Source organism: Heliangelus exortis, chromosome 10 (genome assembly GCF_036169615.1).
Source record: "Heliangelus exortis chromosome 10, bHelExo1.hap1, whole genome shotgun sequence".
NCBI classification, from domain to species: Eukaryota; Metazoa; Chordata; class Aves; order Apodiformes; family Trochilidae; genus Heliangelus; species Heliangelus exortis.
The window spans coordinates 12590964-12605468 of NC_092431.1; the positions used below are offsets into that span (position 1 = coordinate 12590964).

General features: G+C 46.8%; 2 protein-coding genes across 10 annotated transcripts in view; one reads left to right on the forward strand and one right to left on the reverse strand.

Moving 5' to 3' along the window:
• The window catches only part of SEC31A (SEC31 homolog A, COPII coat complex component), a 41518-nt gene extending 36388 nt beyond the window's left edge, over positions 1-5130 (reverse strand). For 7 of the 9 annotated variants that reach the window (XM_071753566.1, XM_071753565.1, XM_071753563.1 and 4 more), the window contains exons 1-4: positions 4724-4964; positions 4179-4379; positions 3521-3603; positions 2898-3021 (exon numbers count right to left, since the gene is read on the reverse strand). In XM_071753566.1, coding sequence (XP_071609667.1) covers positions 2898-3021; positions 3521-3599 — 203 coding nt within the window. In that variant the 5' untranslated portion in view covers positions 3600-3603; positions 4179-4379; positions 4724-4964. Of the gene's footprint in view, positions 1-2897; positions 3022-3520; positions 3604-4178; positions 4380-4723 lie in introns of all 9 variants that reach the window. The other 2 variants (XM_071753564.1, XM_071753560.1) reach the window with 2 other exon arrangements.
• An 85-nt stretch (positions 5131-5215) lies between these two features.
• On the forward strand, positions 5216-10273 carry THAP9 (THAP domain containing 9). The gene is given in 7 exon segments (XM_071753569.1): positions 5216-5348; positions 5445-5908; positions 6628-6782; positions 8247-8381; positions 8383-8998; positions 9001-10017; positions 10020-10273. Coding segments are annotated over 7 exon segments (2586 nt in total). The 5' UTR covers positions 5216-5268; the 3' UTR covers positions 10139-10273.
• The last annotated feature ends 4232 nt before the right edge of the window (positions 10274-14505 follow it).

The window sequence follows — 14505 nt, forward strand, 5'->3', positions numbered from 1 at the left end:
GACTGCAAAAGCCAGGTGCTCTCAATGACAAGAGCTTTTGAGCAAAACAGCAGCAGTAATCAAAGTAAGCACTGTAAACCCATTCAGTCACAGCCTGGAGGTAAACTTCTACTATTTGTGAGCAACCCTTCATACAAGAGAGAAAAAATATGCAATCAGAAAAAAACCAAGTTATTTTCCATATCTGTGATTCTGGATGTGCAAGTGTTAAAACTGCAAGTAGTTTATTGACATCAGATGTGTGTTTGGGACCACAATATATTTTTCCAGGATAACCCAAGAAGAATCCAACACACTTCCAGAAATTCAGTATTTTCCACACTGTGTTTACCTTCAAATTTCCTTTAATTCAACGAACTTGCTGCATAAACAAAACAACATTCCTGTGCATTCAGCCATGCAAAGAATGAAATTCTTCGACATAAAATGACACACACTTTTCAGCTCTTATGCAAGCAGACACGTTAACTGAAGGTGGCAAGGAGTTACTTTAATATTCTACTTTTTATTAAAACCTTTGTTATTTCTGGACAACCTTCAAGTAATTTCTTTAAATATTTCTTTAAATTTCTTTAAATCTTTAAATCATACTTCAACTTCAGCATCATAAAATACATAATGCAAAAAGCTAAAAAAAAAAAAAAAAAAAAAAAAAGCACACTCTGGGTGAGAAATACTAGAACGGCCAAGTTCAGCCTCCTAGTGCAGTGTTCACCGAAGAATGAAGCTACAAACAGAAACTGCTCTGTGATTTCAGACAGACCTTTTCCTTGACTATGATTTTTACACATCTGCACCTAACTACGCAAGGTCATGAGGAATGGAGTAACTGACAGGGTTGTACAGGCACTAGTATTACACCACTTGTGAGATTCAATAGTACTTCAGTTAACCCAAAATAAAGGCAGAAAATAGCAAGGAACAACAACAAAAAGTTAACTGCAGTTACTTTCCTCTTGCCTTTTGTTTTTTCCAAGATCAATTATGGCTCTACAAAAGCAGTGCAAAACTTCCCTTGGAGGACGGTTAGCAAAGCTGTTGCAGGATTTATCTTTTGGTGGGTTTCATCACTCAGACATTTTCATTTGCTGCAAATCAAAATAAAGCCTGATGCATACATTGCTAGCTAAGGCACTTATCTTTAATTTAACCAAAAAACCCAAAAACACAATAAACAAAAAAAACAAAACCCCAAACCCTAGCTTCCTTTGTGATGTATTTTCTGGGACATAGTCAAATTCTTGCATTGCTCACCAAGACAAGTACTTTCCAAGGAACACTGCATGCTGGCTACGACAACTGTTTTTTGACATTCCATAAGCAAACATCACTTGGCAAGCTCAAAAAATCTCAGTTAAAAGAAGGCAGAACAAGGAAACTTTAAAACATCAAACATATCCCATCCTCAGTAGGTCAACAGGATATCTCAACATCGGCTTTGCTCACAGTGCAGGGCATTACACGGAGATTGTGCCTGATACTCCTAAGTCCCATATATTAAACTGAAGACAACTTCAGGGCACAGACTGAGCGCTGCCTGCCAGCACAACCACCCTGCCAGTCCCACAAGTAATTCCAAAAACAATGACATGGCACAAAGCCCACAGCCTAACACCTTGGGCTTCCTCCTTCAAAAGCTACCAGAATCATTATCTATAATCAGAAGAGCATCCTTAAGCAGGTTCACAGTCTTATAGTAAGCAAATGCAAACAATTTTAATCCATCCAAAGTTGTTTATAGGCAATGCTTAATCTCTAGGAAACTGCATTTGGTCAAGAAACTCAGCATTTGGTCAAGAAAATCAGCAAACTGTCCTTAGGTCCTGAAGTTAGTCCTGAAGAACAGGTAATGAAGACTAAAGTCAAATCAATTTCTGCTCTTGACAGACATGGTAGTGATGGCAATTTCTTTCCTACATAAATGTCAAATTCTCACTTGAACATACTGACAAAATGCTGCAATTGCCTGCACCTCCAGGAATGTCGTTTTCAGTCACCAGGGGAAAGAGTGGTTATGCTGACAATGTAGCTGGTATGAAAAAGTCATACATCCAATGAGTGATAGTTCTCATCTCCTCTACCCATAAAGGCATCTTGCACTTCCACTTATGTTCTTTCAGCAGACCACACAAACAGGAGCCACTGGACCAAACACCAAAGAGCTGCTGCAAGTGTTGTCAAGATGGAAATTGGACACCCTGATACTATCAGGATTTCTTTGGACAAGCATACAATAAGGAGCTAAGAGTTAAGTGGAATTGTACAGTCAGAAACTTGGCTTCCCAGCTGCAAGGTGAGGTACCATACTACACAAGAGCCAGTTTAGTTACGTTACAGGCATCTCCCAGAAATGCAAACAGGATGGATAAATGTGGAAAGTTATGACTGCATTTTCATCACTTTACATTTCCTTTTTCTGGAGAATCACAGACATTGCCCAAGAAAGCAGAGGACATGTGAACAGTGGAGCAGGCTCCCCAGGAAAGTGGTTATGGCACTAAGCCTGCCTGAGTTCAAGTCTTCGGAGCTCTCAGGCACATGGTCTGATTCTTGGGAATGCCCTACAAAGGGAAAGGAGTTGGACTTGATGATCATGTCCCTCCCAGCTTGGCAGATTCTCTGATAAAGTCTGCATACATATTCAAACCTACCAGCCAACATCAGATTTTTTTAGGTTTGTGCCAGAGCATGAGCTGCCTGCAAATCCTGGGTGTCCAAGATCACTGCCCTCACAATGATACCTCACTGTCCCACATCAGTGACATTCACACGCCTTCATCCTTTAGCACTCTCTTTAACAGCTGCAGATAAACCTGATCAAGTGGCCTTCCTTCTCACACACACCATCCATAACAGTTCCACAGCCATTACTTTTGCCTTACAACCCCATTCCTTACCTGTGAGAGGAGGAGAAGGTGGCACAAGACTTCATATCCAGTGAAGGGTCTGATAAGTCCAACTTGAATATTTCTAGAGAAGCACTTGTACTGAAGGTTGCATCCAGCTGTTGAGCTGATGTACCTGCAAAGTAATGTGCTCAGCAGTGAAAACGCCACAATACACAGGAATGTACTGGCAAAAGCAGCACAAGGAGCAGCATAAAAGCAGTATCTTTGCAAAAAGGACCCTGAAATGCTGTCAGGTTTCTGTTTCTCCTCATGATTCTTGGAGTTTCCTAACCAATAAGAGCAGGAAAAGCTTGGATAAGTGCCTCTCCCTCCCTGACCATGGAAAATAAGGTAACAAGTGAGCAGCAAAAGGCCATGAACTAGTGGTTAGGACTGCTGTCACCTTATCCTTGCATCAAAAAGAGCAAAGAGCATCCTTGCTATCACTTGGAGAATGCAAAGCATGTTTTCAGGAACAGACCAACTGAAGAACTCCATGAAAGGCACCACACCATGTACCCTACTCCAGCCTTTACCACCTGAAATAACTCCAACAACTTTCAACTATGATCACTTTATGGCAGCCCCCACACAAGCTGAGGTCTGCTAGCACACACTTCCCAGAAACTCACCTGTGGCCAAGTAAATAGGGTGCTGCTGGGCAGGGCTCCATGCCTGCATAGCAGTACGATTTACTTCCTTCAGCTTCATATCACTAAAAAAACACAACCAAGAAAGAAAATGCTTAAACAGAGCACAGGGAGACTTCACTGTCATGGATTCAGCAGCTGCATTCGGACTTGGCTAGAATGGTCATTTTCCTAAAGATATACCACAGACATCCTCTCTGGAGGACATCTAAAAGTTAAGCATAGAAATAATTCTTTGTTGGCAGAATAACATTGACACATGGAGGAAACTGGTCGCTGTTGCAAAGATCCTAACACAGCAAAACGTGAGAAAGCTTTAAGTGCTTAAAAAAACTCTCTTCTAGCAGCATCAAGGCATACATCGGGCACCGTACAGCAGCTTTCAACCTTGTATCACGAAACAAACCCACCCGTGAGAAAACCTTCAGTTGACCAGCGAGGCCAAACCCCCTCCACAGCCAAAGAGAGAACTTAAAGCCTTTACCGTCTCGTTCTTCGGTCTTATTTAAACACCGTGCACGAACAACGGGCGCCAGCCGCCTCGTCGACCAGCACCTACGCCCAGTTTCCTACTGAACTAAGGAAAAACGCGGAAAACGACGGGGTTCCCCCACCTCACCCCCGTATCCCCAGTGCTCACCTGTTTCCAGCGCTCTCCAACGTGGCAGCCGCAGCTCCGCCTCTCGCCCGCCGCCGGTTTCCGGGCGCGCCCCGCAGCTTCCGGGCAGGGAGAGCGGAACTCCACCTCTACGCGGTAAGTCAGAGAGTGGAGGGTGGGCGGGGGCAGCAGTCTGTGTCGCCGGGGTCTCCTCCGGGTTTCTCTGGACAACAGTGATCAGCCCTAGGGAGAGGGAGACAAGCGTTAGGCACTGCCGCCTTGCTCGGGTTTAGAGGAAAGAGGAGAAGGCACCTGCAGCGCGGAGGCTCCGGGGCCGCCTGTCCTCAGCTCATCAGCAGTAATCACGACAATGTCATGATGTGAACAGCAATAAGGCTCATCATCGGACAGGGACCAGAGCCAAGAGAAGGAAAGGAAGGGGGAGGGGGAGGACACACGCCTCCCCCCTTCGGGGCGGGGGAACAACACCATAACGCATCACTTAGAGACCCGCCGGGGAGAGGAGGGGTGGAAGGATGGGGGCGGTTCGTGGCTAGGGGCGCTTCTGGAGAGGGCCCCTGACCCACCTGTCACAGCAGCCGGAGCACAGCTCCGCTGCTGCCTCCAGATTCCGCAGTCGCTCAGTAGACAAAGGCTGCGCCAGGAGCGGGCGCTGCCCCGACCCCATAATATGACTCCAGCTCCTGCCTCATCAAGGCTGAGCACCCATAGACAGTGACCACACGGGGCATCTTTCGGCCCCGCACCGCGGCGACGCAGACACCACCGTCCACCCCGCCGCGGGAAAGGAACAGCCCATCAGCCCGCCTACTATTTATAGGCACTGAAAGCACTTCCCATTGGCTGCGAGGATCGCCGTTTGTCATTGGCTGTTTCTTCCTCTGCCGCCGCTCCCAGTTGGCTCCGTTTTTGTCCCGTTCCCGCCGGCTGCTTCTTTGCTGACGTCGGACGGGCCGGGGCTTCAACCCTGCGAGGGGTGGCGCTCGCTGCCCACTGCTCGCCGCGCCTGGGCCAGGAGCGGCTTCCGGCTCAGGGTGCTGGCTCGGGAGCTGGTGTGACGGAGGGAGGCAGCTGTTCCTCAGGCGAGGGCAGCGGTGCCTGAGGGGAAGCCATGACGCGAAGCTGCTCGGCACTGGGCTGTACCGCCCGCGACAACGGGAGGAGCCGGGAGCGCGGCATCTCCTTCCACCAGTGAGTCCAGCCGTCCCCCGTGGCAGCACCCTGGGCCCGTCTGTGTGGGGCGGGCAGCCCCGGCTCTCCCTCGCCTCCCTCTCTTGTCTGCCACAGGTTCCCTGTGGACGCCGCGCAGCGCCGCGAGTGGATCCGCGCCGTGAACCGCGTGGACCCGCGGAGCCACCAGCCCTGGCGGCCCGGCCCCGGGGCCATCCTCTGCTCGCGGCACTTCGCCAAGGCCGACTTTGAGCGCTACGGGCTGCGGCGGAAGCTGCGGCGGGGGGCCGTGCCGTCCCGCTTTCCCCACCCGCTGCGTGCGGGTGACGGCCGCGTGACCTGGACCCCCGCCCGAGCCGTGGAGCAGCCCGTGTCTTGCACCCCCGCAGGAGACCACAACTACAGCCTGAAGGGACAGCAGGCAGCCAGCGAGGAGGCACGGCCACCGCTGGAGACCCCTGCAGCCACGAGAGGCTCCCGCACGCACCGGCCAAGAATGGTGGCAAACGTCCTGCGGGAGGTGGTGGAAAAGCAGCAGCTTTCTGAGGAAGCGGTGAGTTTGCTGCAGGCCGAGTTCGCAGGTACTGCGGGGAGCGTTTGTCAAGGCAGTGTGCTTCAGGTTCTGTACTCACGCCCAGTTTTGTGTATTTTTTTACTTTATGGTATTGGTAGTCTTTGATTGATAAGACTTCTGAAGGTTCAGCGCTATAGCACAAAGACTTTTTAGTTTGCAGGTATGGAATACAGTAACCAGCCCTTGAAAATTCAGTTACTTGAGGCTGGCTCAGGTCACATCTGTAGCTAAGGTTATTGAATCAAACCCTGCTACCATTCACCTGATGGATGAGTCAAGAATATAATTCAACTAGGAAAATATTGTTTTTTGTGCTGTCCAGAAGCAAGGTCTGTTGACATTAACCATAGAAGTAATTTCTAAGTTAATGGCTTCTCTCCTGTTACACCAGTTTTGAGCCAAGCAGAACCCACACATAGGGACACAGTGCTTACTCAAAACTGTGGAATGACATTGGATAGGAAAGAAAGGAAAGATGTTTTGAGGACTTGGCTTCAGCATGTTAGGGTATGCACTCTCTGGCCACTGCCCATTGGTAGGGAGAGGTGAAGCATGGTGGTAGTACTGCTGAGCTCTACATTTCACACCAGACTTCAGGACTGAGTGGTTCCAGAGGCTGCTCTGTTGCGTTGTATTCTGTAACGTGTTTGTAGTATGCATCTCTCTGTTATCAGCTATTTATTTGCTTTGCTAAAGCTGACCTCTTTTGTGTTTTTTTTAAATCAGATTTGCCTTGCGAGTTGCACAGCTGGAGGCAGATGGCAGAATACTCACCAGAAATGAGGCAATTTGCTTGTGTGCTCCACCTCTACCATATTAAGGCCTATGATTATCTACGGAAGATTGTTCCCCTCCCTCATCCTTACAGCCTGACAATGCAAGTTTTTATTTGTTCATTTATTCTGAATGTATTTCCAGGTACTCACACAGAAATAGCTGTGACAGATCTGTCCTGAAAACATTCAGCTGTAGTAATTTTTCCCTGTACTGTTTTAGTAACAGAAGCTGTGTGGGAAGCAAGTGTAAAGAAATACTGATATTCCTCATTTCAAAGAGCTGGTATATGTTCATTCACATGGGTCACAGCATGAGAATAGTATGTTCCTCACATTAACAATATTAGAATAAGAGTGGAGTTTGCTAAGTATTTCCAGATGAGTATACGTGTGAAAAAGCTACATTTTAGGGCCTCATCCTGGTAGGGTCTGCATGTGTTTTACTGTTCACTGTGAAGAGGAATTTAAAAAAAGCAGAGGTGCAGCATGACACTGGCCTGTGATGTCCAGGGTAGACTTCTGAGAGGGGAGGGATGAGCCAAATAGTAGAAGAAAGGGCAAATTCCAGCAAGGTAATCTAAAAAGAGGGAGGAAGAGGCAGTGTTAAGAGAGCATGTGCTGTATGCCACCAGCAGCCAAAACCCAATGAGGAGAGGTGGGCAGGAATTAAGTGTCAGTAGAGGAGATCAAAACCATTAAGTCCACGCGTGGAAAAGTTTGGGACCATTTTCTGGAAATTCAAGAAGGAAACATGAGAAAATGAAGGACTGCAACTGCGTAAAGCAGTTAGACTAGAGCTTTGTTTTTTCTTGCCTTGCCCCACAAGGACTCTGGGAAGCTGGTGAATGCTGACAAGCATCTGTTTCAAAATTACAGAAGGGAGATACTTCTCTATCGCATAACTCAGTTGCATAACCCATCATGAGCAGTTCTATAGGCTCAGAAGTGCTATCAGACCCATTTACAAGGAGTGAAGCTGTGACAGCACATGAAAGCTAAAGCAAGTCTGTCCTATAGGTTTGAAACCTCAGACTCCTGAGTTCAGTTGGACAGTGCTCAATAGATACATACCTTGTCTGTACCAGTCTGCGGGGGGGCAGCTTCCACACAGCTTCCACGAAAGAATCTGCTCAAAGGGGTGCCAGAAATTATACTGAGGAGAGTACCATTCCACACTGGCTGCTGAGGCTTTCACATCTTCCAAACTGGATTAAGATGTACATTTTGGAGAAAGCCAGGTGGAAAGAGGAGCACTAAACACTTAGTGTTTAATTTGTTTTTTTTTTTTCCTGTTGTCCTGATGTCCTGTACACTGGAGGGGTAGGAACTGCTTTGTTACTTCTTTCCATAGTTAGTACTATTGCACCTTTGTTTGGCTTCCTACCCGTAAAGAAACTGACTATACATTAAGAAAGGCGGGGCTGCTTGACTTGTACTCTGTTGCAGCCTGCTTTGCAGCTGCAGGCATGGCTCACCATGTTCTAAGTAGTAAAAGGTACTGACTCGTTGCTTCAGTTTTTTTCTAGAGTCACATCTCCTAATTACATCCTCTCCTTTTTTCTTTTCCAGTTGGCTAATAATGAAGCTGCTGCAGGCTTCAGCAATGCCATTTTTCTCCAGGAAAAGGTGGAGAGAGGAGAACAGGCCTATGGCTACTGTGCTCTGATGGTACAAGACATGTCCCTGCAGAAGCAACAGGAGTGGGGACCTGCAGGCCCAGTGCCTGACAGGCTTTGTTAACTTGGGAGCAGGTGTCCTTGATGCTGATGAAGCTCCACTGGCCTCAGAAGCAATAATCATAATGGCAGCTGGCATCTCAAGTCCTTGGACAGCTCCACTTGGCTACTTCTTCGTGAACAGCACAACCGGACAGTTGCTTGCTCAGCTGCTTCATCAGACCATCAATAAACTGAACAATGTGGGCATTGTGGTGCTGGCTGTGATGTCAGGTGCCACCGATTGTGGTGCTGAGACCGCCAGAGCTCTGGGGATCAGGATAGATCCCAAAAGGATTCAATGCACTTGTCAGCATCTGCCTGGCTCTGCTCACAGCATCATGTACTTCTTTGATGTTTGCCATGCAACTCAGCTGGTAAGGAATGCTCTGCAGTGCTTCCAGAAGCTAGAATGGCTGAGAGACACTGTGTGGTGACAGCACATGGTGGACCTGGCAGCTTTGCGTGAGCTGAGGGTGCTAGAGCCATGCAGTCACCAGTCAGGCAGACCTGTGAGTGAAAAGATTTACCACCTAAACCACTTTTACCACTTTGGTACCCTGTTGTTCAGTGAGGGTGTTGCTGATGCACTTGAACACCTCCAGAAGCTTCATTCCAGAACTGCAGCGGTACTGTCAAGTTTGTGTGTTTGATGAGCCATCTATGCGATGTATTTCATGGTAAAAGTCCCAAAAGAAGAGGACTGAAGAAGCCTTTGTTAGCTGGAAATTACACAAAAATAAGCCACCTCTTTAATGAGGCCAAAAGCTGCTTCATCACCTTAACAGACTCTACAGGGAGATATATCCTTAGAAGCAAGCGCAAACTGGGATTTCTGAGTTTCTTGCTCAATGCTGAAAGCCTCAAGTGGCTTTACACCAACCATGTGTGTCCAGAAGGCACTCCTTTCCCCCACCTCCTGACTTCTGCCCTCTACCTCAGCCCACTGGAGCTGTTTCTCAAGGCCCTGCAGCAAGCTTGTAGCAGTGGGAGCCCCACCTGCACTGTGTTCCAGGCTGCTTATCACAAATTGCTGGTGGGCTGCAGCCTGGTGCCAGGCTCACCACACAGCAGTGGCTCAGGCAATACAAGCTCCTTGGATGTATCTCTGTCTCTTAGGAGAGATCTGACCCTTGGCAGCATTTGTGCTCAGTATAACCCAGCTTGTGGGAGGACACTGGCAACAGAGTACCCCTATTGTGCAGGCTTCCTTCTGCATGGCTCTGCACTGAGTAATGCACTGACAGACCTATCACTGCGTGCACAGAGCATCACTTTCACTGCAGGCTTTGTTGCTGAGCAGTTAGCCTTTGACTTGCAATGCGAGTCTTGTCTTGCTTCCCTCTTTGAGTCAGATGAGAGCAGGTCAGTGCTCTACATTAAAAAGTTGGGTGGGGTGTGTCTGCCCTCAGCAAGTGTGTACCACATAATAAGCATTTCGGAACAAGTCCTAAACTGGTATGGCAAAGTAAGAACCAGCAACAAAAACACCAAGCTATGGTGTTTGTCTCTAGAACAGAAAGTCTTCCAGCAGCTTCTGGGAGAAAGTTCTCTCTTCCCCACCCTCACAAACCATTTATTTGATGGGGAGTTGTGTGTCAGCAATCACTACATAATCTTAGTAAAGTAACACAATGTTACTTAAACATCAGAACAAACCATGCCAAACACCTGAACCACTGTGGAAGACACAGAGTGAAGAGCCTGAAGGGAAAACATTTAAATGATTCTGTTGCTACTGGGTAGCCATCATGCAAGCCAAACCCACAAATGGCCATGAGTATCAATTGCTGTTTCAAGGATGGCTGTCCCATACTGACATTCAGCGATGGCCAGATCTAGGGAACATGTGACATCATGAAATGATGCCATGTCTTTCCATGTTTTAGCTGACAAAAATGGTGATGTGCTGGACCACTGCAAGCCATCTGATCACAGTTTGAAGGAACAAAGCAATCAAGTTCATCGGATCCTGTGTGCCATCTAGCAGTCCTGCAAAGCAGTCATCTATTTCCTGAGACTTGCATGGCAGGACAGGGTAAGCAGTGACTGGCAGGGGAGACTGCATAGTGTCTCCTGGAGGTGCTAAGTGGCTTAGTGCTGTGAGTGCTTGCCAGGAAAACACTGATAGATCTTCCAGAGGGCTAGAGGGACTGTGTGCTGGCAATTTGATTTCACCAAAGCAGCTGTGCTTTAAAAAAGCTGTAGGCAAGAATGCTTGCAAAGCTTTTGCGTGAGAATAAATGAAAAATGAAAATGAATAATGAAAATAATAATAATAAATGAAAATGGCACTCAGGTCATACACAAGCTCTACTCTCTTGCTCCTATGTGTCTTCATCAAACAGCTAAGCAAGCTGTTGAAGTCTATATCTCCTGCAGGATCCATCAAACTGCACTCCTAAAGCCCCACAAGTGAGGTAGTGAATACTGAGCAGAGAGATCGTTGTCTGTGGAGAAGACTGTGACTGAGACTGTGACTTGGCTGTTGTGGTCAGCAGCACCCAGGGAGTGTCACTCCTTTCCAGGTAGAGGTACCAGCATAGGAGTAATATGTTGCACAGGGGAAGTGTTTCAGGTCCCATTACATGGCCCTGTCATGTCACCCACTAACTGTGCTAAATACACACCCATTGTCCCAGAGCTGTCGTGTCCTGCAGCCCATGGCATGACCAGTCTCCTTTTCGGGAGGCTGATTTGTTTTCACTAATTACTTGAGTCACAGATTTTATGCCACCGTGTAGGACATGCTTCAGTAAGTTTTCTGTAGCAAGGAAGCTCCCTCGGTATGCAGTGTTTTATCTGGAACAGCAAAGTTTGGCATAGAAGCTGCAAAGTGCCATGCAAAATATCTTTGCCATGCAGAACAGCACTTGCATCCATACAGATGGAAAGCAACCATTTTCCACAAAACTGGTTAGTTCAGTTCCTTCCAATCTCCATAATGGAGAAAGGATGAAAAAGTGGTGTCCACTGTGTCCCAGGGCAGGAATAACAGTGAAGGTGCCATTCTGCCTACCAGTGACTTGACAAAATTCTTGACAAAACAATCAAGCTGATGAAGGGTCTAGTGCACAAGTCTTACAAGGAGCAGCTCAGGGAATTGGGATTATTTACTCTGAAAAAGAGGAGGCTGAGGGGAGACATTACTGCTCTCTACAGCTACCTGAAAAGAGGTTGTAGTGAGGCAGATGTTGGTCTCTTCTCCCAAGTAACTTGGGATAGGATGAGACGAAACGGCCTCAAGTTGCGGCAGGGGTGATTTAGAGTGAATATTAGGAAAAATTTCTTTACTGGAAGAGTGGTGAAACATAGGAATAAGCAGCCCAGAGAAGTGGTGGAGTCACCATCCTTGTAGGCATTCAAAAAATATGTGGATGTAGCATTTCAGGATATGATTTAGTTTCCAGAGTTGTATTGGGTTGATGATTGGACTTGATCTTAAAGGTCATTTCCAACCTTAATGATTCTATGGAGGCACTTCAGCTACAAGAGATTCTGCAAGAAAGTTAATTCCTTCCCATATTTGTGATTTTCAGGACAACTTGGCAAAATGGTGCCAGTCTCACTTACATAATGTTACAATACTTGCATTGCCTAAACCTTGAGCCCCATTATGAGCTTCCCACATTGTCACAGGAGTAGGCACTTCCTTGCTGAGCATATTTTTCAGCTGGACATAAGCCTGCTGCTGGCTCCTGTTTACATTTGAAGGATTTTTTTTGCTTACTCATGTTAAGCCTTCTCCTGGACAGGAAGCTCTCACATAAAGATGCACATGAGCTCCTGGCTGCTGGATGAAGTTGGGAATGAGGCAGGTGTGTGCTGTGCACAGAGCTTCCCAATCTGAACTTTTCATGGGCTCTGTGCAGTTGCTGCTGATCAGTGAGCTAAGCCAAACGCAGCTTCACAGACAGGATGACATTGGGCTCTATGCATTCCTGTGGCTGACCTGTCTGTACACATGAGCACCACAGTTCACAAATCCTTTTGTAATTCACAAATCTGAAATATTACTGATATGAGGTTTTCAAGGGGTGTTGAAAAAGTTTTACAGGTCTTGGTGGAATGACGTTTTAACAAAAGCACATTATTAGAAAACAGTGTGGCAGCTAACTAATTAACAGCTGTCCAATATTATAAGAAAGCTTGACAATTGCTATAGGAACCCTGTACCAATTGCTGTTATTTTCCAAAAATGTATACCTGCTCTTGCCCACCACAGCTACCGCTGGTTGTGCTCCACAATTGCAACGAAGTAATTTTCTGCACCACTTCTCCCACTGTGTTTTGGGCACAGCTGTGTCTTTTCAGCAATTCTTTGTTGGACATCTTTCTCTTAAAACTTACACTCTTGCTACTACACCCTCCATGAGGTCCATACAAGCCCACTCTTACGACAGTTTGAGCACCTTCACACAGAATCAGACAATGTTAGGAGTTGGAAGGGACCTCAAAAGATCATCTCATCCAACCCCCCTGCCAGAACATGATCACCTGGTCACACAGGAATGCATGCAGGCACATTTTGAATGTCTTCAGAGAAGGAGACTCCACAACATCTCTGGGCAGCCTGTGCCAGTGCTCTGTCACCCTCACAGTGAAACAGCTTCTCCTTATGTTTACACAGGACCTCCTATGCTCCAGCTTGCACCCACTGTCCTATCATTGGACATCCATGAGAAGAGCCTGGTTCTTCCCTTCTGACACTTACCTTTTACATATTTTATAAATATTGATGAGGTTGCCCTTCAGTCTCCTCCAAGCTGAAGAGCATCAGGTCCCTCAGCCTTACCTCATCAGGAAGATGTTCCACTCCCTTCTTTGTGGCTCTGTGCTGAACTCTCTCAAGCAGTTCCCTGTCCTGGAACTGAGGGGCCCAGAACTGGACACAATATTCCAGGTCCAGCCCTCACCAGGGTAGAGGAGAGAGGGAGGAGAACCTCTCTCAATCTACTAACTACCCCCTTTCTAATGTACCCCAGGATGCCATTGGCCTTCTTGGCCACAAGGGCACATTGCTGGCTCATGGTCATCCTTCCATCCACCAGCACCCCTACGTCCCTTGCAGCTATGCTCCTCTCCCACAGCTCAGTCCCCAACCTATACTGGTACCTGGGGTTCTTCTTTCCCAGATGTCCTTGTTTTATTTTTCTCCCCACCAAACGCTCCAGTCTGTCCAGGTCCCTCTGAATGGCAGCACAGTCCTCTGGGGTGTCAGCCACTCCTCCCACTTTTGTGTCATCAGCAAATGTGCCAACAGTGCACTCTTTTCCCTCATCCAGGTGACTGATGAATATGCTGAATACTTATTCCTTGTCTCAGTCTTCTACTGCAGCCTAAGATAACTGACAGCCTTCTCACGGCAGCTGGTATGCTAGGAGGGTAAAGCTCAGACCAGTAACATCTTTATTCACTTAGCATTGTAAGAAAACTCCAAAGAGTCCCTCAGCATTGACTGCACACTACCTTTACTAAGCTGCTAAAACAGCTGGAGGTAGAAATCGGATGCACAAAAATAAAACTAGTCTTTACTTTGCAGAAAAAAAGCTACAACTCTCTCAACTGGCTTATATTCCTTAATGTAACTGCATAATAGAGCTTTGCAAAAGTTGCTCACAAACCTCCCTGAGAGACATAGAAAGACAAAAGCATCATAAGAAAATGCTACATTGCATCCTGCTAGCAAGCTGTCTGAGGCTCTCAAGAAAGCTCTGCCTCCAAGTTTTGCTCAGGGTCCTCAAGGAGCTCTGTGGTAGCACCCTCCTGTCTTCAAAGGTGCTTCTCCAGCCAGTCCATATGAAAAAAAAAAACCAAAAAAACCACCATGCCTTCTCATTAAAGAGTTTAGAAGAAATTGAGGAATTATCACATGGGATCAGCTACCTGGTGCTGGCTTGGCTGACACATTTTGTCCCTTTATGAACTGTACCATGAACTGCTATGTAATTTGTATGCCAGTAACCCAAGGGTTTCTGTCTCATAGGATTTGAAAATCCAAGCCAGTATTTGCATCAGAAGTGGAGCTAGTGTTAATAGATTTTTTTGATTTTTCAGAAAAAAACTTCTGTATTTGTCAGTGCTGAAGGAAAGTAGTGCAAAAAAAAAAAATC